Consider the following 25,893-nt stretch of genomic DNA (forward strand, 5'->3'; position numbering starts at 1 on the left):
TTTTAAATCTTTAATTTGAAGACTTTTATAACTTGTTTATTTCACTCTATTGTGTTAAAACCACTTTTAGTATCTTTTATTACCTTCAATTTCATCCAAATGTTTGTTAGTTTTTCCTTATATTATCTTTCTTTCTTTAATCTTGCCATGTTTATTCATATTTCCACTTCACTCGCAAACTTAAAAATTCAAATAGTCCGAGCGTCTCCTGTGGCCTCATGGGAAAATTAATTGCCCCCCTCCCGCTAATTCAAAGTTTTGGGGATGACCCGGCGGAGGAGTAATTATCACCGGCGGAAATGCTGCGAAGCTCCAAGTGGTAATTAAAAAAATAATTAAGTATCAGGTTTGCTTCCCTTTGACAATTGCGTAGGTTACCGTGCAATTAAAGATGGTTATAATTAGCAACACGTCGTTAATTAGTGACAATTTCAAACGTCGCCCTGTAGTTCCGGGCGAAGACGCTGCAGTGATCCTGTATTTTTTTGTTTTTTTTTTAGGTCAAAAAGTGGAAGAATTGACCGAAAACACACTATATTTTGTTACCAGACGTAAACTACATACAAGCGACTATCGGGAATTGAACCCCACACTCTCCATGACTTCACCACATCATCTGCATGTTTGCAGCTCAGCCTTTGGAAAATTGAACGGAGCAGATACGATGAGTTGGCAGCAGGAATCCCCCGTTACACCCTGTTGCTCACCCAAATAATTCAACAATGGTGTTCTGCTGAGGGACTGGGGGGGTGGTGTGTGGTGGGGGGGGGGGGGGGGGTGTCTCCGTCAATTAACATGTGGCGCTGGTCGTGAGGAACAAGCCCGGTGACGAACTAATAGGCAGGCGAGTGTGAAATCACCTTGTCCAGTCCAGCAATCATGTGCATTGGTAAGTGAAAATGAGTTTCAGAATTGGAAAAAAGGGAGAAGGAGCCTCAGATGGAGGAGCGAGGGAACAGATTACCATGGATACCAGCCTACTTCCAGAAATCGATAATCTCGCGCGCCACCTCAATGAGCCATTGTCCGATTGTTTGGGATTCTCTGACGGAGCGGATTGTCCACTGCAGTGACGGGCGTCGGGTAGACGAGCTCAAAGGGGTCATTAGCACATACCTACATCTCCATCACGAGAGGTGTAGAAACATGTCCGCTAATGACCCAACGCCATTTTTATCAACTGACGTTTACCGTTTTTTTTCGCACTATAAGGCAAACTTAAAAGCCTTTAATTGTTTAAAAAAACGACAGTGCGCCTTATAATCTGGGGTGCCTTATATATGTACAGTACATTACCTGATGAGTGACTTGTTTACAAACACTTTCATGACTCTGCACCGACTGAGCCGACACGCCTAGGGCGGGATTACGACATTGCATCATCACGGGGTGGGATTAACGACGCATGTCACATCTTGGCGGACGTCTATGGAGTAAGATTACTGCCACCGTTTTGAGCGAGTGTCTTGGTTGTTGTACACTCAAAACATTTATTTTTTGCGCGCTCAACTAGTCATACACGTGCTTTCAACATGTCATACACGCGCGCTCTAGCTGTCATACATGCGCTCAACTTCACTGCTGCTCACGACACCAGTCGCTGCTTGAAATCCTTTTAAACATAATTTGAACATCCTTACCATGGGACTGAACGGAGTTGTCAGAACGCTTAAAAAAGTTTGACTTTATCTTTTATAATCCGTTGCAAACTATTTATGAAAACAGGCCATTCATTGAAGGTGCGCTTTATAATCCGGTGAGCCTAATAGTGCGGAAAATACGGTACTTCAATTCAACTTCAAGTTTTGTCGTTTATTTAGTTCCCTTCGAACTCACCTGGTAGAAGTTGGGCCAGTAGGTGCTGACGGCGAGCTCCACCTGTCCCCAGGAGCGAGAGGCAGGAGCCGAGACGTTCCAGATGGGCATCCCCATGGGACTGTTGTTCTCCTTGATGTAGACGTTGAAGTGTCCCGGGTGGCTGTTGTCGCGGCCGCCGATGTAGTAGTGGAAGATCACGCAGTGGGTGTCGTTCTCCTTCAGCTGGGGGGTCAACAGTAAGGCCTTCTGACCCGCGAAGCGCCCGGACGTGTTGACCATCATGAAGGCAGAACCTGAAACAGAAGTTTGAGTCTTAAATTGTCGCTCGTCATCGACCTAGTATTGGACCTTTTTCGACAACTAGTCTTAACCCTGCTCTACCAAGTATGTGTTGCATTTCAACCAGCACAGTACATCAAAGAAGGCAGTTTTCGTAGTACCCGCTCCTCTCTGACCCTCAAGCGATCCGAGCTAGCGCTAAAATGATGACGTCAATTGACAGCCGGCCCCTGATTGGTTTGAGAGTGACACCGTTGAATGGTCATCAACGTGATCCCAACTAAAGAAACGGTAGTATGGCATGTGGGTTCAAAAGTGTTTTCGTGTTCCATGGACAAGGTCCAGACCATTTTGTGTCAGTTAAGTACACCATTGCCTACACGTTTCGTGCCACTATTTTACAGCCTCGCACACCACGAGTAGGGAGCGGGGCTAGTGGAAGGCAACACAACAGAGCAGGGTTAAGCCTAGTCCAGTCGAGTAGGGCAGAAACTGCATGGTGGAAAAGTGCCAAATGACTCAGTGGTTTGGAATTTGGTAATAATTCATGTTGGTAAAAGTCCCTGTTAGAGGTGTGGTCTAGATTCTAGGTGTGACATTCTACAGTATACTGAAATATAGGCCAAATTGCTAGGAGGCCTAAGGTGCACGATTAACCTTAAAACACCAATCGTGGCACTCCCAGCAAGGTGAGCGACGGTCCCAGGACGTGTCGAGATCAAGGGAGCGTTGTTCCACAAACAGCTAATTGATCTGGGCAGGGATAGAGAGGGTTTGTCTCTAAGGAGGATGGATAAAGGAATTTATTTCAGGTTCATTCCCATCCCTTGTGGGCATTCATGTTGATGTTCCAAGGGTGGCCGGGGCCTTGGGGAGCCCTAAGGCACCTTTAGGAAGTGATTGACCGTGGAACAGGTACCGGGATTCAGGCCCGGTCCAGAAGGATTTAAAACATGATGGATCATGGTTAAGCCGTTTCAAATGTACTTAACCCGGGACCCAAAAGTATCCGTACACAGTGTCACGATCCGTCAGATCGGTCTGGCCAAACGTTACTAGGAGCATAGCTAGCAGTTAATGCTTTATTTTTACGCTGCCGTCTTATGATCCCCCTGATGAGACTTGTGGTGCACATTTTAAACTACAGTAACCATCTAGAAAATCAAAATGCTGGACATTGTATGATTGTATGACCCTGTGAATTGGTCAAATTCACCATCTCTGTTCGATTATTCATGTAAGTAAGTAAGTAAGTAATATTTGTAGAGCGCTTTACCAGACCAGGGTCACAAAGCGCTTGAATAATCAAAACAAGAAGGATCTTTCTCGTCTGCAGTTGATACAGAACTCTGCAGCGAGAATTCTGACCCGCTCTAGTAGAAGAACTCACATTTCTCCGATCCTTAAAACTCTTCACTGGCTGCCAGTTTCTTTCAGGATCAACTTTAAAATTCTGGTTCTTACTTTCAGATCTAATCATGGTCAGACCTTCCAGACTTACACTCCAGCTCGGGTCTGTCTAGACTTCTCTAGTCATAGAACAGTTTAACCAAATTGTAACCTCTTTTAAAACAGCAACAGGAATGTAAAAACAAGGATTAGGAAAACAAGGTTATTTGGTTCCTCCGGATAAAGATATGAACGAAAGAAGAAACGCTTGAATTTTGAAGACAGAAAAGAAAACTTAAGATTTAAAAAAAAAAAGAAAAAAGAAGCTCTTTGGATTGAACGTCTCCTCATTACAATTAATCAAACAACACAAAACTCAAGAGGCTAATCCAGATATTAGCGAAGCATATTTGGGGAGCGCGCTCGCTCTGATGGAAAATCAATAAAGTTAAAAATCCATCTGCCAAGGCCGTTTAGATTTTATCTCCGTGCTTCGATATGAAAGGTTAATCTGCAAACGCTCGCCTCTTGCCAATGGAACATAAGTGAGAATTATTGTCTTGGCAGCCGCTCAGAGAGATGCAGAGCAGATTCTATTTGTCATCATCCTATTTAGCGGCGGCCGGCTAATGAGATGGCAGCGACCGCGCTCCCCCTCGGAGACGAGGCCAGGGAGTGTCGGATGAAAAAACCCCGATCCGGGATATGTTGCGACATCTTCCGACGTCTGACGTACGATGTTCCGATGTATGCGTCGCTTATCGTCGGATTGTGTCGAGCGTAGAATGGATCGACTGGTTTTGATTCATCAGTCTGGGGTCCATCTGTGGCCCCTTGAGGGGATCTAATGAGGCCCCTCGAGTCCAGCGTGTTACACGTACGACTTTTATTATTGTGAAAATGATCTATTTTTAAATATATAAGAGGCTTTTATCACGAGATCACATGAGTGGAATGAAAACACAATGACGTTTAAGCGAAGAAGAATAAAATATTCATCTATAGTTTCATCTAATGTGGCCCTTATGGAAAAAAAAAGGTTGGACATTGCTGGATTATTCAAGACTGGACCTGCAGAGATTTATTCAAGCTAACGATGGTTGGATTTACTTTAGGATTCATAGGATTGAAAAACGTTGTTGCTCTGGTTAACAGTTGTTGGTTCAATTCTCCTAATGTTAACTTTGTTTCTAATATATAAATATGGAAGAATATCAAGAGAACCTTTCAATCGTTCAAACTTGAAATGTTGGATTTTTTTTCAATAATTACACTCAATAATTTGTTCATTGCTTATTTCTTTTATTTTAATTATTACAAATGAATAAAAAAACGAATTAATAATGAATTATTTTTTGTTTAGACGTAGAGATTGGTATTCAAATCAACATTTTTGAAAAATACATTTCTATATTTAATCATTTTCCATTTGTCGTCCTTTCAATTCAGTATAAAAATGTATAAAAGTACCGAAAAAAAAAAACCTTCAGCCAATCATGCGACGCTCAATCAAGCTCGGTTCTCCGATGGTATTGTCAGGTTTCAAGTTTCAAGTTTTGAGAATAAATAAAATATTTTGTTACACTTTCATATTGATACCCTTTCTTGCGTTCTTTCCTTCAATCCTTTATATTTGCAATTGTTCACCCTTGTGCTTTGTTCTTCTTTTTGCACTTTGTTCTTGTTTTAATGAAACTTGCTGTACAGAGGAATTAATAAAGTCTATCCATCCATCTCTTTATCCATCTATCCATCCATCTCTCCATCTATGTACCTCTCCATCTATACATCCATACATCCCTCCATCATCTCTCCATCTATCCATTTATCTATCCACCCATCTCTCCATCTATCCATCCATCCATCCATCCATCCCTCCCTCCATCATCTCTCCATCTATCCATTCATCTATCCATCCTTCTCTCATCTATCATTCATCTCTCATCTATATTTTCATCGATCCATCCATCTCTGCATCTATCTATCCATCTATCCATCCATCTCTCCATCTATCTATCCATCTATCCATCCATCTCTCCATCTATCTATCCATCCATCTCTCCACCTATCCATTCATCTCGCCATCTATCTATCCATCCATCTCTCCACCTATCCATTCATCTCGCCATCTATCTATCCATCTATCCATCCATCTCTCCATCCACCCATCTCTCCATCTATCCATCCATCCATCCATCCCTCCCTCCATCATCTCTCCATCTATCCATTCATCTATCAATCCTTCTCTCATCTATCCATTCATCTCTCATCTATATTTTCATCGATCCATCCATCTCTGCATCTATCTATCCATCTATCCATCCATCTCTCCTTCTATCTATCCATCTATCCATCCATCTCTCCATCTATCTATCCATCCATCTCTCCACCTATCCATTCATCTCGCCATCTATCTATCCATCCATCTCTCCACCTATCCATTCATCTCGCCATCTATCTATCCATCCATCTCTGCACCTATCCATTCATCTCGCCATCTATCTATCCATCTATCCATCCATCTCTCCATCCACCCATCTCTCCATCTATCCATCCATCCATCCATCCCTCCCTCCATCATCTCTCCATCTATCCATTCATCTATCCATCCTTCTCTCATCTATCCATTCATCTCTCATCTATATTTTCATCGATCCATCCATCTCTGCATCTATCTATCCATCTATCCATCCATCTCTCCATCCATCTATCCATCTATCCATCCATCTCTCCATCTATCTATCCATCCATCTCTCCACCTATCCATTCATCTCGCCATCTATCTATCCATCCATCCATCCATCTCTCCACCTATCCATTCATCTCGCCATCTATCTATCCATCTATCCATCCATCTCTCCATCCACCCATCTCTCCATCTATCCATCCATCCATCCATCCATATGAAAATAAAAAGCTCTAACATCAGAATATTAAGACCAAAATAATTATATTAATTTGAGGCTAAGAGACTTAAATGAACTAAAAGATCGTCTAGAATGAAGTGTTGTGTTCAAGTCCTGCAGGAACTCTAAGAGGAAAACCAAATAATAATGATGACATCATCAGATCCTTGATGTTTCCCTCTCACGCCCCGATGTGTTTCGCTGATCGATGGAGCGATCGTCTGATCCTTCTGATCCTACAGACTCCCTCGCGTCAGAATAAACAATGTCACACTAAACCCTATTTGTTCCAGCGGTGCCTCCGGTTTGTGTCGTCGTCGTTCAGCAGCTCCATCTGTCGAACAGGAGGGGGGACATGTTGCTCCAGTGTTGGGGGAGGGACTGCTTCTGTTCAGGTGCTTGTTCCTATCAAAGATGCCGACGTGATCGGGTCACATGAGCGACTCTGGGAGAACACATGAATTATTAATGACCCGAGTGGCGTCGGGAGGAGGATGCGGAGAAAATGAAAACACAATTAGGCAAGTTTTATTTGTTGAAGCGACACAAGTGTGTGAAGATTTATACCAGGTTGAAGATATCGATCGTACTGGGTCATGATTATTTAACATTTTGTTTATTGTAACTATTTTTTATAATGATCGGTGTGTAATTGTATTTTTATAATTATATGTCTTTATATATATTTATGTAGTGTGTAAATGTTGTGTATCAATGACTGCTTATATATTATGTGTGGAAATGTGTGTAGAAATATTTGGAAAAGTGCTACAAAGAAAAAAATAGTTTGGAAAAAAAGCAGGAACTTTTTTTTATTCTGAAGTAGAATTAGTTTTTAGGTTTATTCCTATTTATTTATTGTGTATGTACAATATAAGTTGTATGGTTGTATAAGAAATGCATTTTATAAATATTTCGAATAAAATTTCTTATCCATTACATTCATTTATCCTGATTTTTTCTCATTTTTCAAAAAAAGAAAAGTTAAATAAATTGATTTCTAAGTCAAATCTAATCTATTTTATTTACACAATGCTATCGCTAAGCTATATTATGATTCGTTTTTTTTAACGTCAGTGTCACAAATTATACGTACGAATTAAAAGTATGATTGTTACTTTGTTTACTATCGTGACTTGTAACAAAAGCGTGTAACTCGACATAAAAATAATACCGTAGAAATAATTAAGTCAAATAAATGATGTCGATAAAAGAGTGTTTAGGACACAATTCACTCTAAAAAACATGTGTAAACAATAAGATAACTAAAGACCAACATGTCTAAATTAACATGAGGCATCGTCCCCTTTGAACAACCCTCTCAGTACCGGTGACCTGGACAGCTCCTGTGACGCTTTGCCGCCCAGCCGACCAATCACAGCCGTCGACATAGAATTTACAGGATTGTAGCGATTAGCTGTCGCTAAATAGAGCAGCGTGTAGAAATGCATCATGGGAGTTGGCGCCGTAAGAAAGGCGAGATAATTAGCGCATTGTTGTGTTTTCAAGATGGTTGAATGAACGTTTGTGACGGTATGACAAGGACCGCAATTTGTTAAAGTGTATTTAATTATGTGGTGTCGCTGTGAGTGATATACTGTAATTGATCATTTTTGTGTCTTTTATAAAAAACACAAAAAAAGTACAGGAGTGAATGTGTACCTTTGCATTGGGTGTGTTTAACGCGTGTTTATTTATACCCGGACTAACTCGAGTGTGTGACGAGCGGTTCTTCGCGGACCCGCCGGCGGGAATCGATCCTGGACGCCGACCCCAGAAAAACAACAAAAAGAGGTGGAAAGAGGTCATTAGCCACTTCATTAGCCGGCGCATAAAAATAAAGCATCCGGTCGTGAAGTGACGGAGCCGCGACCTCCTCCCTCGCGCCGCCGTCCTCGCCCGTCTGACAGCGAAGTGAAGTCCAGGGCGCCCGGACTTCACTTCGCTAGCTAATGACCGGCAGCTCCGCGGGGCCCGCTGCCGCGCGACAAGCTAATTAGCCGCGGCAAACTAAGAGCAAATTATAATGACACCGCGTTAGTGCAGAGCTAATGCTCGGCGCCGGCGCGAGGGGGGGTGTTTACCTCGTCCTCCCTCGTATCTGCCGCTTTCTCAACAATGTTCAAGGCCAATTAAAAACACAGAGAGCCCTCACACTCGCACACCGGCGTCAACACGTTTATTATTATCCCACCTTCACCCCCCCCTCGCCCGTCCGTCATGACCACGGCGAGCGGCGGTGAAGGATGAATTAGTCGGGGAAGATGAAGCGGCGTCCGCTGGAGCGACGCGTTAATATGGCGAGGTGGAAGAATCAGAGATTGTGAAACGTCGCCTTCATGAAGATGGAACGTCGGGAGATGACGAGCGGCCATATTGTCCGGGATCGTCCGTGTGAAGTGATTAACTGAGCATCGATTGTCTATTGTCAGGGAGGAGGTGGAATCATCGGCATGTTATTTTAATGGACTTTGGTCATAATGGATCGGGTTGTTTTTTTTGTTCCAGAGATGGAAGGAACATCCGGGACCTTCCAGCTGGAACCGGCGAGAGATACAGTGAAACACAAACCCTGGTTCTTCTAGTGATACCAGTACATGATAAGAAAACTGTTGGTTTTCGCGAAGTCCAAGAGGAAGTTGGAAGAAAACAACTTTTCACGAGTTGGACGAAGGCACTTTATTCTGTTTAACATTTACAAAGTGGAAACTTTCAATTGTTTTATTGAAATGTTTGTTTTTTTTAGCAATTATTGAATAATTTAATTCAGTATTTTGTTTATTTAAAAGTTAGATTTTAGAGAATAATTGAAATAAATATATATATATATACAGTATATATATACAGTATATATATACAGTATATATATATATATATATATATATATATATATATATATATATATATATATATATATATATATATACATATATATATATATATATATATATATATATTTGTTTTACACATAGAGTTTGATATTGTGATTCATTTGACTCGAAAACATATGTTCTAAATTCAATATTTTTTGATTCGTAGCCTTTTAAATTCAATATAAAAAAAGGGTTGGTATAATAGTGTCACCAGACATTACTAAATGAGTACCGAGCTACTAGATAAAAGTCTAAATAAATTAAAGTCACATGACATGTAGGAAATCAGTCACGATCAGGTTGACTGTCTATAATAAAACTATTTTAATATGTGTTTTTCTTTTCTTTTCATCCATTTATACAGTTTAACATTACAAATATTTAAGTTTTTTTTAATTATGTTTATTTTTTAAGCATTACATTATTTTTTGGAATAATTGAATTCAATCATTTGTAAACTGGAAGTTGAATTTCTTTAAATGAAAAAAATCGAATATTTTCTATGTAATGTCGTTTTTTACACATAGATTTTGATCTCCTCGTTCTGACAAAAATAAACGTCATGAATTCGATCATTTTAAATTCGTAGCCTTTTTAATTCGATATAAAAAGTAAGAGTAAGACTTTCCACCAGACATTACCGAATGAGTACCGAACTACTTATATAACAAATACATTAAAAATATGTGTCTCTGTTAATCTAGGTTCATGACGTTTACTCTCTTATGAGATTAATGAGGTAAAGAAAGTCTTGTTTTTCTTAGTTTTCCTTTTTCTATCACTCCCTCGCTTTCTATCGTCCACTATCCTCCGTCTGTTGGTCTTTTATTAATGTTTTTGTCGCCCAAGGTCAACAGTATTTTTCAGTTAAGTGCTGAGCTTTTTCTGCCGTTGTTCTTATTAAACCGTTTTACCGCTTTTTTTACACACATCTCTGCTTTTATTCTTCAATGTTTCCAATTTTAATATTTATTTTAAGGAAGGTTTAAGAAGAAAATATTTCCCCATCTTTTCCTATATAGTGTTTTTTCTTTTTGTAATATTTTTTTCTTTTATCTTTATCGTGAGAATTTTTATCTTTTTCGTGGTTTTAACTTCCTTACATGTGGTTCTAAAATATTTTTTCTTAAGAATGTCAGAGATTTTGTTTTTCTTTCCGTAGTTTTGGTGTTTTTTTCACATCAAACTCACATCAATTTTTAACTTCAGTTTTTCTTTTTTTTGTTTCCTCTTTCACTGACTTTTCTTTTGATGCCGATTATTATCAGTTTCCTACTATATTGTTGTTGTTTTTTTTATATATTTCTACGTTACTTTTTGGTTTTGTTTGTTTTGTTTAATATTCCTTTGAAAATATATATTTTTTATACATAAATTAAATGTTATATGATGTTGTTTTTTCTATTGGCAAATAGGTTTTTGGTATATGGTCCATTACTTTTTTACCAATAAGAATATAAAGATTTCTATAAATTGTATTCATTAAATAATATTATTGTATTTATTCATTTATAATCCAAATCCATTTAGCAATATTAATATTTGCGCGTATTTTACTTTATATCCTTCATTTCCATTGGAATTTGACTTGTTTTTTAATTTTTATTCAACGTTTTGGCTTCAAACAGAGCCCATAACAATAATAATGTATATTTAATTATTAAATTAAATAGTATTATGTGTTATTAAAAGGTTTAAATCATGACGTTTGCTAATATCAATATCCCGAGAGGTGAGAAGTGCTTCAGTGAGATAATGAAAGGCATTAAAAGAAGGAGGTTCATAGACGAGTGGAAACAAAGAACCAGAGGAAGAACGAAGCGTCTTCATTCACTCAATGTTATTCGTCTCTAATCCAGATTATCAGTGGGTTTAGGATTCATCAGCGCCGTGAGTGACGGTCCTCCCGGCGCCGGCGATATAATGTGTAATAATGACCGGCCGCTCATTATTTCTCCTCCATTCAGGTCCTGAACTTCGGGGGAAATCATTATGTGGGCTGGAAATCAGAGCGAGGGCGGCGACTCTAAACCCTCCAGGTCTCATTTGCTAATAAAATTCACAGAGGTCACGGCGGCTCGGGGAGGAAAGGAAAAAAAAAAAAAAAAAACCCTGGGCTGCCACTTCCCAAATGTCAATGAAGACGCCGGCTATTCTCGCCCGTCTGCCACCAATCAGAAGCTCTCGCGCCGAAGCCTTTGACTCGTGAAAGAATTTCGTCTGAATACCTTTTTTTTTTTCCCGGACGCCACGACAGGAGCGTGTGACGGGCGGCTCACCTCGGACCATCCATCACGGGGCGACGGTGAAACAAACTGACCCCGATGATGGACCCCCATTGTGGCGGCGTGTCAATCAAGCGGCCATCTTAATGGCGGCCGAACGTGACGGGCGTGAGTCGTGTAACGGCGGCGGATGAAAAGCCATTAGCAAACGTTTGAGTCGCGCAGCTGCATCATTAGACTTCCTTCTTACACACAACCGCTCGCTAATGGAGGGAATGAAACACACATTTGGATCTCGGCGACGACAATGACTCATAAAGTGACACCATTTACACTCATTGAGGAGCGAAGAGAAGAATCACGTCCAGGAAAACAATGAACTTGTTTTCAATCAAACTTGGTTACGACGTTTTTTAAGGTGATGCAATTTAGTTGTTCCTGATTTTTTTCTTACTTTTATTTTGAGGCCATTATTGTCATTACTACGGTATATATTGTGTTATTTTTCTGTTCAACAGTTCTGTTGACTGTTACTTTTGAACAGAATTTTCAACATGATCATTTCCACATGAAATGCCATAATCTTTATACTTTCATTTGGTTCATAGTCCTGGTCATGTCTGTTACACCTTTATACTAATTATAAAACAATACATTTATTAAATAAAACTTATTTTACAACATTTTTTTTGTGTACTACAGTTTTTTTTACTGTACTTCTACGTAGTTTTTTTTTTTGTTTTGATTCATTTATCGCTCTTTGAACCGAATGTATTTTTTCATTATTTTTATTTTATTTTATGATCATTTTTTTTCTATTGCTTACGTTTTTTTTAACATTTTTTTATTATTATATATATATAAATTTAAACATATATATTGTTTTATTTATTTATTTAGTTTTTTCCACTTTGCCTTTCTTTTCTTGATATAAATATCTTATCTTAGTGTTTTATCTTATTATCTTAATGTTTTATCTTGTTATCTTAATGTTTTATCTTGTTATCTTAATGTTTTATCTTGTTATCTTAATCTTTTATCTAATTATCTTAATGTTTTATCTTGTTATCCTAATGTTTTATCTTATTATCTTAATGTTTTATCTTGTTATCTTAATGTTTTATCTTATTATCTTAATGTTTTATCTTGTTATCTTAATGTTTTATCTTGTTATCTTAATCTTTTATCTTGTTATCTTAATCTTTTATCTTGTTATCTTAATCTTTTATCTTATTATCTTAATGTTTTATCTTGTTATCTTAATGTTTTATCTTGTTATCTTAATCTTTTATCTTGTTATCTTAATCTTTTATCTTGTTATCTTAATCTTTTATCTTATTATCTTAATGTTTTAACCTATTTATCTTAATGTTTTATCTTATTATCTTAATGTTTTATCTTATTATCTTAATGTTTTATCTTGCTATCCTAATGTTTTATCTTATTATCTTAATGTTTTATCTTATTATCTTAATGTGTTATCTTGTTATCTTAATCTTTTATCTAAAACTCTTAATGTTTTATCTTGTTATCCTAATGTTTTATCTTATTATCTTAATCTTTTATCTTATTATCTTAATGTTTTATCTTATTATCTTAATGTTTTATCTTATTATCTTAATGTTTTATCTTGCTATCATAATGTTTTATCTTATTATCTTAATGTTTTATCTTATTATCTTAATGTTTTATCTTATTATCTTAATGTTTTATCTTGCTATCATAATGTTTTATCTTATTATCTTAATGTTTTATCTTATTATCTTAATGTTTTATCTTATTATCCTAAAGTTTTATCTTACTATCTTAATGTTTTATCTTGTTATCTTAATGTTTTATCTTGTAATCTTAATGTTTTATCTTGTTATCTTAATGTTTTATCTTGTAATCTTAATGTTTTATCTTGTTATCTTAATGTTTTATCTTGTTATCCTAATGTTTTATCTTATTATCTTAATGTTTTATCTTGTTATCTTAATGTTTTATCTTGTTATCTTAATGTTTTATCTTATTATCCTAAAGTTTTATCTTACTATCTTAATGTTTTATCTTGTTATCTTAATGTTTTATCTTGTAATCTTAATGTTTTATCTTGTTATCTTAATCTTTTATCTTATTATTTTAATATCTGTGTTTGTTCTCCATCACATTTCCTTCCAACCATCAACATCAGTTTTCAACTTAAAGTGTCTTATCTCATCTTAAACTCTGACCTCTCTGTGGTTCAACTTATCAACTTCCATCTAGTGTTATTTGAGAAAACTATCCAACGTGTCAAAATAAAATGACTTTAACCGTCAGATGGTCTTGTTTCATTTACATTTTTTGTATTTTTCCTTCTCTTATTCTTCACCTTGTTTTTCAATTAATCCTATTAAAATCCTTTTACTGATATCAAACTGCTTCCTGATGACCTTTAAAACACACCACAGTCACACACACACACACACACACACACACTAAACCATGACACACGACCATCAAGTCGCCGCTATCTTTAATCCTTCCTCGACAGCAATTGGCTCAAAAAAAAAAAAAAAAAAAAGCCCAGGTGGGTCAAAACTCGTCCTCCTTTCCTCTAACAAGCTGGATAGTAAAACGCCCGCAGGAATTAATCCACAAATGTATCAGCCGTCATAATTCTGTTTGATCCATTAATTATAGAGCCGTGTTTCTCCTTAACCTCCCCGACCTTTTTACCGGAGCCCGGATTCATACGCCGCTTGCAAAAAAACGTCTCTAAAGCAATTAGCTCGTTCGGCGAGTCTTTTTTTTTTTAACGGATTTGCATCCATGATTCGATTCCCGACGTCCTTCGCTCACGAAAGTGGCGTTTCCTCGGCGATATTTCTACGTTACTTTTTGGTTTTGTTTGTTTTGTTTAATATTCCTTTGAAAATATATATTTTTTTATACATAAATTAAATGTTATATGATGTTGTTTTTTCTATTGGCAAATAGGTTTTTGGTATATGGTCCATTACTTTTTTTACCAATAAGAATATAAAGATTTCTATAAATTGTATTCATTAAATAATATTATTGTATTTATTCATTTATAATCCAAATCCATTTAGCAATATTAATATTTGCGCGTATTTTACTTTATATCCTTCATTTCCATTGGAATTTGACTTGTTTTTTAATTTTTATTCAACGTTTTGGCTTCAAACAGGGCTCTTAACAATAATAATGTATATTTAATTATTAAATTAAATAGTATTATGTGTTATTAAAAGGTTTAAATCATGACGTTTGCTAATATCAATATCCCGAGAGGTGAGAAGTGCTTCAGTAGATAATGAAAGGCATTAAAAGAAGGAGGTTCATAGACGAGTGGAAACAAAGAACCAGAGGAAGAACGAAGCGTCTTCATTCACTCAATGTTATTCGTCTCTAATCCAGATTATCAGTGGGTTTAGGATTCATCAGCGCCGTGAGTGACGGTCCCGGCGCCAACGATATAATGTGTAATAATGACCTCGGCGATGGAGAGTTCCTCGTTTGTGAAACCGTCTTCCTTCGAAGGGAAGGGAGGGCGTCGCTCTGCAAGACCCGCGCTATTGTTCGGGGCGTGGATATCGACCCGGGCGCTCGCCAGACAAAACACCAGCTACGTCGTTAGCCGTTAAAACTCAAGTCGTTTAGCCGCTTCCTCTATTGTGGCGAACATAATAGGAAAAAAAAAACAGGCTAATTAATCTGCGTTTGAGGAGCTTCTTTCTGGCGCCGATGTTCCCCCTCCTCGACGACGAGGGGGTCTCCGGGGAGAAGCCACTGCTGGCGCCGGGGCTTCAAAGACGGGAACAGCTGCCTGACGGCGGGCGGGTTGTTGACACGGCAGCGAGTCAAGATCACTTATGTGAGAAAGTGATGAACCGGATTACGGACGTCCGTGTAATGGGCCTTCAAACTCGCTGGGATCTCGGAAGACGCCGACCCGCGACATCGGAGGAAGCATCACCGAATCGCTGGGCAGATGTTAGAGACTCGGACTAGAGCAACTGATTCTACTTTAAGTGTATGAAGTGATTTAGTTGTTTCTTGCCTTCAGCGTTCATTGATCCACTCGTGCTCTTCTGACCTAAACTTTGCTCCGCATCTCCTCCTACACACTTTATCCGATTTGAACCGTTCAAACTTTTATCAATTCGGCTCGTTCACAAAATGCGAGATATGTTCTATCTTTCTTTTATCTCTTCAACTCTTTCTTCTATTCCTCTTTTTCCACCCTTTTTTCATTTGAATGGGATAAATCTTCAACTCAAGTTTAAAACTCTTTCCACTTTGACCTTCAGGTACATTTATCTACTAACACATTGAAACTTCATTTAACTTTAAAAACACTTTTGTCTACTTACTCCTACTTAAACTACTACTAATTCTACTACTACTTCTAGTTTCACTACTAATTCTACTTCTACTTTTAGCATTTATTCTACTACTTATTTCACTTCTACTTTTACAACAAATTCTACTACTAATAATTTTACTAACTATACTTCTACAACTACTTCTACAAGGTACTACTACTTCTTCTACTCCCACTACTACTTCTACTACTACTTCTTCTACATCTTCTTCTACTTCTTATTCCTCTTCTACTACTACTACTTCTACTACTTACTCTACTCCCACTACTACTTCTACTACTTCTACTAAAACTATTTGCACTTCTTCTACTTCTTATTCCTCTTCTACTACTACTACTTCTACTACTTATTCTACTCCCACTACTGCTTCTACTACTACTTCTTTTACTTCTACTAAAACTAATTCTACTTCTTCTACTTCTTATTCTTCTTCTACTACTACTTGTTCTACTCCTACTTCTACTACTTATTCTACTCCCACTACTGCTTCTACTACTAAATCTACCACTACTTCTACTTCTACTACATATTCTACTAGTACTACTTCTACTAGAAAATTTACTTTTTTCTTCTTTTACCTTTTCTTCTTTTTTTTCTTCTCAACCTTTTGCCCTTTATTTAAACGTCTTCACATCAGTCTTTCTCCTTCATGCCATCATTTCAACTATTTCCACACTTTTTTACTTTGAATACTAATTCAATACTTTCAAGCATTTCAGTTTACAGGTTTAACAGCATTTACACTGCATTTTCTTCTTTCTACTAGTTTATGTTGAAAATCATTTATACCTTTTATATACGTGAATATAGATTTTTATTTGAGTCGTTTCTATTACTATTGTAGATTCTCCACCATAGAAATACATTTGTAAGGTTCGGCTCCTGCTATTGTTGGAAAATATAGTTCAATCCTTTTAAAAACCTTGTAAAAAGTCTGATGTAACAAAGGCTCAGTGACTTAACTTTGGTTCTTTTGAGGCAGAGACTGCTTCCAAATGTTAAGTTGTGACGATGGGATGCTATTATTCACATTAGCACGCTAAGCTAAATGCTAGTCTGATGAATTGTTTTGCTTCGAGCATAAAACATACTTTGTCTAATATAACTTAAAATGAGACCAACATGTTTTAACTTAACTTTATATTTTTTGTAGTAAATTAGAAATTAAATACTAAGTACAAAATCATGTTTTGTACTATGACCTAATTTGCAATTTTGCTGCAATTATATTTCGTACTGTACAATATAATTTAACTGGAATTTATCTTAAAAAAAAAAAACTCTGTATAAAGCTATATAGTATAGTAGTAGGTATCAGTATTTAAGGTAAGGTAAGGTAAGGTAGAACTTTATTGATCCCTCAGGAGGTCTCCTTCAGGAAATTGTTTTTTTCCAATAGCCACAGCAAATACTGCAATTTTTCATAAAAAATAAATCAAAATAAAATAAGAACAAGAACAAAGAGAAATAAAGAGAAATAACAAGATGATACAATCTAAGTCTAAAGATATAGAATATATTCTATATCTATATATACTATATTAGAATATATAGAAGTTATTTGTACTATATCAAAAATGCTTGATAAGTACCCAGTCCTAGCTGTAACTGCTAAACAAGACAGTAATTGGAGATGAAATTACTTTTTGTAAAAGACTTAGATTCCCACCAAAAACAAGGGAGATAACAGCATCACGACCACTCGGTAACACATCGGATTCCATTTCCTCTCCTGGCGGCGGATGCTCTCCACGACCAGGTCGATTTGTCGGAGATTCATAAGTACAGGTTGAGAGCGAGGCGGCAATCAGAGGTGAGACATCTTGTTTTGTTTGGTTTCCCCCCCCCACCACCACCACCACCACATCGGTGTAGCTTTCAGCTAAATGCATTTCTCCACACGGCCCTTCTCTCCCCGACAACCCTAAAACAATTTGGCTGGTCGAGTGCACTACACTGCACATCGCTTTCGCTCAGATAGAAGAGATTACAATTGGAGTGCTAGCAGCCAGGAGATGGAGACGGACCGGCTGTTAATTACACAGCGCTGTGGACGGCGAGGAAAACAAGTGCAGTCGAGGTGTGGCGCTGATAAGATTGTGGTTGTGGGTGTTAATTTGCAGGGGGTCGCTCTCCTCCCAGGATTGGGGGCTGCGACCTTTTGGCCCGTTTTCGATTGGCGCCCGACGTGAATCGATAAAGCCGAGGAGAAAAGTCGACACTTCCGGTCGGCGGAGACTAATTTCTCCAGGGTGCCTCGTCGCACATCATCCTGATGGAGGTCCGGGCGACCGGCTGCTTGGAATTAGCGAGGGGTCCGCTAATTAATTCCCCCTCTGTCACGGAGGAGGCCCAGCGCAATCTATCCGGGGCCCCGACGCCTTCGCCAGATTACTCATCAGGTAGCGGAAGGGAAACAATATCCATTAAGGGTTTGCCAGCGTTAAAGTAAAAACAAACGCCGATCCATTAGTCTTTGAAGAGGCTTCGACGCTACCTTTCAGATCCGCGGCGGCTGATTCCAGATGCAGGAGAAAGAAGCGCTTTAATCAATTCCGATAGGTGGCAGATGGAAAAGGGCCACTTTAATTAAAACCGAACCCATTATTTGAATATCAAATGATGCTTTGGTGAACGTCCCGAAGAAGAGATGGATTCTCCAGGTAGACCTCGGGAAACATTAGCGACGGCGGGCGGCTTTTGTACTTTTGTTTGGTCTTTTTAATTACACTTTAGAAATCTTCTCAGTCCTGGAGCGGCTGTTTTTTTACATCCGGGAGTTAATTGTATTTTACTATTGTCAACTTGAATGGTTAACAAATCATGGCAACCTCTGAGGAATTATAGCAACAACTAGCTGAGATTTTATCAGCTCTGGGTCCAATCGGGGGGGCGTTTTGTCAAGAATCTGGCGAGACGATATATTGTGATGTATTGTGATACTATAGGAATACGCATATATTTGTAGTATTGTCCTAGTACTGCAATATAGAGTCTGGATTGCTTTTATTTGTTTTGAAATAAAAAATATCTCCAAACATCAGCTATAAAAGCTGCTGGAGTCTGCTGTATCCTCTTGTCCTCAGTCAGAACCGGGATATTGCCGGTTTTTCATTGTTCCTCGAGCAACTGGAATTTGAATTGCAACAAAAAATTGAACAAATGCTGTGAATATTTGCATGTTAATTGTAAAGAGAAAATTGTTGACTTGTTATTACATGCACACATCTTTAAACATTTTTATTTGTTCAGGCTTTTCCTTGATTTTCTGGAACTCCTGTGTTGTTCTCAGTATTATCTTGACCTTTAAAGTATAAACTTTATTAGGTATTGTTTTGCCCTCTATAAATACAAATTACTTACTTACATACTTAATTTATTGTTATATAAAAGATAAAAGGAATATTGTTAAAATGTATTATTTATCTTTAAATTGATTAAGTGCTGATATCTATATTTTTTTCTTTCCCCTTTCTTTCACATCTTGCTTGAAAACAACGTTGACCATCTTCTTTATCTTGTAATCTGTCCTCCATTAGAACAGGTGGCGCTGTGACCTCTTGAACCCTTCCTGTTTACAACGACAACAGCGTGCTAACAGCTAGTCCGATACAAATAAAGACATGTTTGAATTGTTCAACCTGAGATATCTGATCGTGAGCTGATTCCATATCAGTTTCTGGATTTAAATAAACAACCATGTGACTCAACTGTATAAGATCCCATGGTCACAACATGTAGCCGTTTTAAATATAATATAATATAAATAATATATCAATATGTCAGCTAAATTAAGAATGCTAAACGATACTAGCAAAAGCCTAAAATTGTGTTTGGACTGGATCACAAAAACTTACACACAAAGAAAAACTTTAAGAAAAACTTGTACATAAAATATACATTTAGCTAAATGTGCTAATGTTAGCATTAGCATTCGAATGTCACAAATGATCAGGCAAGTATTTAGCTAAGCACGCTAAGGTTAGAATTAGCTTCTGATAATCACCAATCATCTGGAAAACATTTAGCTTAGCTTGTTAGTGTTAGCTTTAGCGTCCTGTCGACACAATTCATCAGACTAGCATTTAGCTTAGCGACGCCGGTTCCCAGATTAAAACGAACGACCATGTGACTCAAAAGTCACTGTTAGATGAGTCACTAAGTTAAGTTTCATTATTGCTTCTGTTGTTTCTAAAAAAGAACTAATGTCCAAATAATTCAAAGAAGCTTTCTTGTTAGAAGGATTGTCTTAATATTTTTCTTTGCTTTATACTTAATTTATACTTATATCAAACAATAATATGATTGGATGAATTTGATCATGTAGCTCTGTACTCTATTACTAATGTCTGGTTGTATTATTACACCAACATTATTGTATTTAATTTAAATACCCAAGGGGAAAAAAATACTGAATTTATTTATTATTGGAATTAGAATATCCAACTGTAAGTGTATTTTTCTTGTTTTACATGTACTGTACGTGAGACAGGAACCCACAAGAAAGATGGTTGTGGTCTGCACCTCCTGGACGGGTTCTAAAGGTCACATCCTCAATACATAGAAAGCGTCATTCCGAAAAGTGTCAGTTTCTTTAATTCGATCGCCCGCTTCTGAGAATCTCATTAATACATCAACTTATTTTCTATTATGCGGCGCCGCTAAGCGACTCTATTACCGTCCTCATTCTTCTTCTTCGCGCCGAAGCTAAAGTGGCTGTCGTTACCTGAGGGCATCCATGGATCTGATGAAGTCTTCTCTCTGCCGCTGACCTGCTCCCAGTCAAGGTCATCGTCTCTGCCTTGGCTGTAGCCGCACGCCGCCAGCGGCTTGGCGAAGTTACAGTCGCCTGCGAACAGAAGAAAAAACATTGTTACGCCTTTCCTTGCCCGTTAAGTCAGGAGCGAACGCCCTGTAAGTTTCATCTCCCTCCCTGGTGGCGTCGGAATCCGCCATTAGCTTAGCATTCTAATGTTAGAATTAGCTTCCAGTGATCACAAATCATCTGGAAAACATTTAGCTTAGCCCTTGTGTAAGCATTAGCGTCCTATCGACACAATTCATCAGACTAGCATTTAGCTTAGCGTGCTAATGTAAATATTAGTGTCCCATTGTCACAACTCATCATGCAAACATATGGTATAGCGTGCTGTTGTTAGCACGAGCATCCCATAGTCACAACTCATTAGGCAAACGTTTAGCTTAGCATGCTAATGTTAGAATTCGCTTCCGATCATCACCAATCCTCTGGAAAATATTTAGCTTAGCTTGCTAGTGTAAGCATTAGCGTCCTATCGACACAATTCATCAGACTAGCATTTAGCTTAGCGTGCTAATGTAAATATTAGTGTCCCATTGTCACAACTCATCAGGCAAACATCTGGTATAGCATGCTATTGTTAGCACGAGCATCCCATAGTCACAACTCATTAGGCAAAACGTTTAGCTTAGCATTCTAATGTTAGAATTCGCTTCCGATCATCACCAATCCTCTGGAAAATATTTAGCTTAGCTTGCTAGTGTAAGCATTAGCATCCTATCGACACAATTCATCAGACTAGCATTTAGCTTAGCGTGCTAATGTAAATATTAGTGTCCCATCGTCACAACTCATCAGGCAAACATCTGGTATAGCGTGCTATTGTTAGCACGAGCATCCCATAGTCACAACTCATTAGGCAAACGTTTAGCTCTGCATGCTAATGTTAGAATTAGCTTCCGGTCATCACAAATCATCTGGAAAACATTTAGCTTAGCTTGCTAGTGTAGGCATTTGCGTCCTATCGACAAAATTCATTAAACTAGCATTTAGCTTAGCGTGCTAATGTAAATATTAGTGTCCCATTGTCACAACTCACCAGGCAAACATCTGGTATAGCGCGCTGTTTTTAGCACGAGCATCCCATAGTCACAACTCATTAGGCAAACGTTTAGCTTAGCATGCTAATGTTAGAATTCGCTTCCGGTCATCACCAATCCTCTGGAAAATATTTAGCTTAGCTTGCTAGTGTAAGCATTAGCGTCCTATCGACACAAATAATCAGACTAGCATTTAGCTTAGCATGCTAATGTAAATATTAGTGTCCCATTGTCACAACTCATCATGCAAACATATGGTATAGCGTGCTGTTTTTAGCACGAGCATCCCATAGTCAAACTCATTAGGCAAAACGTTTAGCTTAGCATGCTAATATTAGAATTCGCTTCCGGTCATCACAAATCATCTGAAAAACATTTAGCTTAGCTTGCTAGTGTAAGCATTAGCGTCCTATCGACACAAATAATCAGACTAGCATTTAGCTTAGCGTGCTAATGTAAATATTAGTGTCCCATTGTCACAACTCATCATGCAAACATCTGGTATAGCGCGCTGTTTTTAGCACGAGCATCCCATAGTCACAACTCATTAGGCAAACGTTTAGCTTAGCATGCTAATGTTAGAATTCGCTTCCGGTCATCACCAATCCTCTGGAAAATATTTAGCTTAGCTTGCTAGTGTAAGCATTAGCGTCCTATCGACACAATTCATCAGACTAGCATTTAGCTTAGCGTGCTAATGTAAATATTAGTGTCCCATTGTCACAACTCATCAGGCAAACATCTGGTATAGTGTGCTGCTGGTAGCACGAGCATCCCATAGTCACAACTCATTAGGCAAACGTTTAGCTTAGCATGCTAATGTTAGAATTCGCTTCCGATCATCACCAATCCTCTGGAAAATATTTAGCTTAGCTTGCTAGTGTAAGCATTAGCGTCCTATCGACACAATTCATCAGACTAGCATTTAGCTTAGCGTGCTAATGTAAATATTAGTGTCCCATTGTCACAACTCATCAGGCAAACATCTGGTATAGCATGCTATTGTTAGCACGAGCATCCCATAGTCACAACTCATTAGGCAAAACGTTTAGCTTAGCATTCTAATGTTAGAATTCGCTTCCGATCATCACCAATCCTCTGGAAAATATTTAGCTTAGCTTGCTAGTGTAAGCATTAGCATCCTATCGACACAATTCATCAGACTAGCATTTAGCTTAGCGTGCTAATGTAAATATTAGTGTCCCATCGTCACAACTCATCAGGCAAACATCTGGTATAGCGTGCTATTGTTAGCACGAGCATCCCATAGTCAAACTCATTAGGCAAAACGTTTAGCTTAGCATGCTAATATTAGAATTCGCTTCCGGTCATCACAAATCATCTGAAAAACATTTAGCTTAGCTTGCTAGTGTAAGCATTAGCGTCCTATCGACACAAATAATCAGACTAGCATTTAGCTTAGCGTGCTAATGTAAATATTAGTGTCCCATTGTCACAACTCATCAGGCAAACATCTGGTATAGCGTGCCATTGTTAGCACGAGCATCCCATAGTCACAACCATCATTAGCGCCATGACAGTCCGGTTGCGACGATGACAAGAATCAAGTGTTCGAACTCCATCATCGTCAGACGTCGACGCTCTCAGCCCCCATTGATCTAATTTTCCTGGTCGACAACACGAGTCGGACGCTCCTCCGAGGAAAAAACCTCTAATCCTTTTCACGAGCCGCTCGCAAAAAATGACAGCGAGCAGCCATTAGAGCGCCGGCTTCAACCCCGGCGCGGCGTGTGATCGATTCATAACAATACTGCTTTATTCCTCGCACCTTAAAGGCCACGCCGAGAATGTGAGCTTTTACCCTCAAAGTGCTTTTCAATCCACTCGTAAATCTGCCGAACAGATCCCGAACAATGAGCGGCTAAGACAAGCTCATATTGAGTGAAAAATGAAAGATATAAAAAGGTGGCTTTTACCCCGTCAGGGCTTGTTTGTGGAGACGTTGGTTAAATTTATGTTCCGTGCTCCTCAGATACATGAAATCGTGGCGAGAGTGGAATTTAAAAAGCATCTTCCGACGATATCTGGGTGTGAAAGGTGTCCACGACGGGACCGGTAGCGTCTGGATTTGATCACCTGCACCTCACTCAAGCACAGAAAAACAAGTATAGAAGCAACATTAACTTTAAGTAAACAAAAACATGACAAGAATTCACAAACAACCTTTGGTTGTCGTTGACCTGCAGCAACTATCTCCAGTTCATCCTCTGAATCTCTCCTCTTGCTTACGTTCAAAGAAACATTCTACTTTATTCAGATACAAACAGGTTTAAGCTTTGCTAGTGCTAGCATTAGCATCCCATTGCCCTGGCTCACCAGGCAAGCATTTAAGTTGACGTGCTAGTTATAGCGTTAGCATTCCATTGTCACAAATCATCAGGCAGGCACTTAGCTTAGCTTGCTAGTGTTGGCATGAGTCGTCACAACTCATCGGGCAAACATTTAGCTAAAGGTACCAATGTAAGCTTTAGCGTCTGATTGTCACAAATTACTAGGGAAACATTTAGCTTAGCACGCTGAAGTCAGCCTTAGCGTCACATCGTCACAACTTATCAGGCAAGGAATGATCTTAGCGTGCTAATGTTAGCATTAACCACCGATGGTCACAACTCATCAGGCAAGGATTTAGCTTAGCGTGAAATGTTAGCATTAACCAGCGATCGTCATAACTCATCAGGCAAGGATTTAGCGTAGCGTGCTAATGTTAGAAGTACCTTCCGGTCATCACAAATCATCTGGAAAACATTTAGCTTAGCTTGCTGGTGTAAGCATTAGCGTCCTATCGACACAATTCATCAGACTAGTATTTAGCTTAACGTGCTAGGGTAAATATTAGTGTCCCATTGTCACAACTCATCTGGCAAACATCTGGTATAGCGTGCTATTGTTAGCACGAGCATCCCATAGTCACAACTCATAAGGCAAAGTTTAGCTTAGCATCGTCACAACTCGTCAGGCAAACATCTGGTTTAAAGTTCTATTGTTAGCACGACCATCCCATAGACACAACTCAGTAGGCAAACGTTTAGCTTAGCATGCTAATGTTAGCATTAGCATCCCATCATCACAACACATCAAGCAAACTTTTAGCTCACTGGCAATGTAAACATTAGCCCGCTAGCATTACAGTTAAACTTAAAAGTGTACAAGTGATCTAGAAATGAATTGTATGGGTAGAATAATTTGAAAGTAAATAAAAACTGTAAATACTCGTTTCATTATGTTAATGTTAAGTTGTTGTTTTTTTCACAAAAAATAAGCATCCTAAAAAGATACAAAGTAGCTTTGAAATATTAAACCATGTGCTCAAGAATTCAACTTCTGGGATGATCTGGAGATGGTAAAAAATATTATTCCGACACATGTTATTGACAAACACGACCAAATTAAGCTCCTCCGAAGTAAAAATACAACTATTTTCTCTCAAAAACATGAAACCAATGGCAACATGCGATCCTTGAACTATTTCGCTGAGTTTTAAGGTTTATAATTTGACGGAAAGTTCATGTTTAATTACCATTTCTTTTCTACGACAATAAACTCAAACGACTCTCTCAAGTTGCTTTTTTTTCGTGGGGTGTTGACTGCTAAATATTCTTTAAAAAATAAACTTTAGGCTTCACATCACTAATGAGCTGCTAAACACAGATGCCATTCTCAATGTTTTTTTTCCCCAGCCTCTGGGAGCGTCCGAGGAGCCCGGATCCGAAGCCGAAGCCAAAACCAATATCTCATCTCTTACAAGCTCCCCGTGACATTCTGCTGCATAAAGGCTACAAGCTGGGTTTTTTCGTGTCGCCATTCATCTCCCGGCTGACATTTACAGTACATGTGCAAACGAGTGGCCAAATGAGGAGAACACAGGATAATTAATATCCAGCCTCTGCGAGGGAAGCTGCTAATGATGCCGTCGCCGCTTTGTCTGCCTCGGAGAAGGTGATGATGATGGAGGTACGAGACGACACACGTCCGGGAACAAAAGTGACGGGAAACGAACGACACGTTTACAGGTTGTTTTGTGAGGGAAAAAATACACAAAACTAAGCGGAAACACTGGAAGTGTATGACGACTAATACAAACACAAATATGATGATATAGTTCAACAACAAATACACACGTATGACTACAAACGTGTGTCGACGGTTGAAT

The 25,893-nt window shown here is 38.4% G+C and overlaps 1 protein-coding gene across 8 annotated transcripts in view; it reads right to left on the reverse strand.

Annotated features, from left to right (window-relative positions):
- Nucleotides 1–25,893, reverse strand: part of LOC148064090 (receptor-type tyrosine-protein phosphatase mu) — a 221,997-nt gene that overhangs the window by 144,125 nt on the left and 51,979 nt on the right. For all 8 annotated transcript variants that reach the window (XM_087810893.1, XM_087810891.1, XM_087810892.1 and 5 more), the window contains exons 2-3: nucleotides 20,590–20,712; nucleotides 1,837–2,111 (exon numbers count right to left, since the gene is read on the reverse strand). In XM_087810893.1, the coding sequence (XP_087667019.1) occupies nucleotides 1,837–2,111; nucleotides 20,590–20,712 (398 nt within the window). The remainder of the gene's footprint in view (nucleotides 1–1,836; nucleotides 2,112–20,589; nucleotides 20,713–25,893) is intronic.

Source organism: Callionymus lyra, chromosome 16, assembly GCF_982586985.1.
Source record: "Callionymus lyra chromosome 16, fCalLyr1.hap1.1, whole genome shotgun sequence".
Taxonomy (NCBI): domain Eukaryota; kingdom Metazoa; phylum Chordata; class Actinopteri; order Syngnathiformes; family Callionymidae; genus Callionymus; species Callionymus lyra.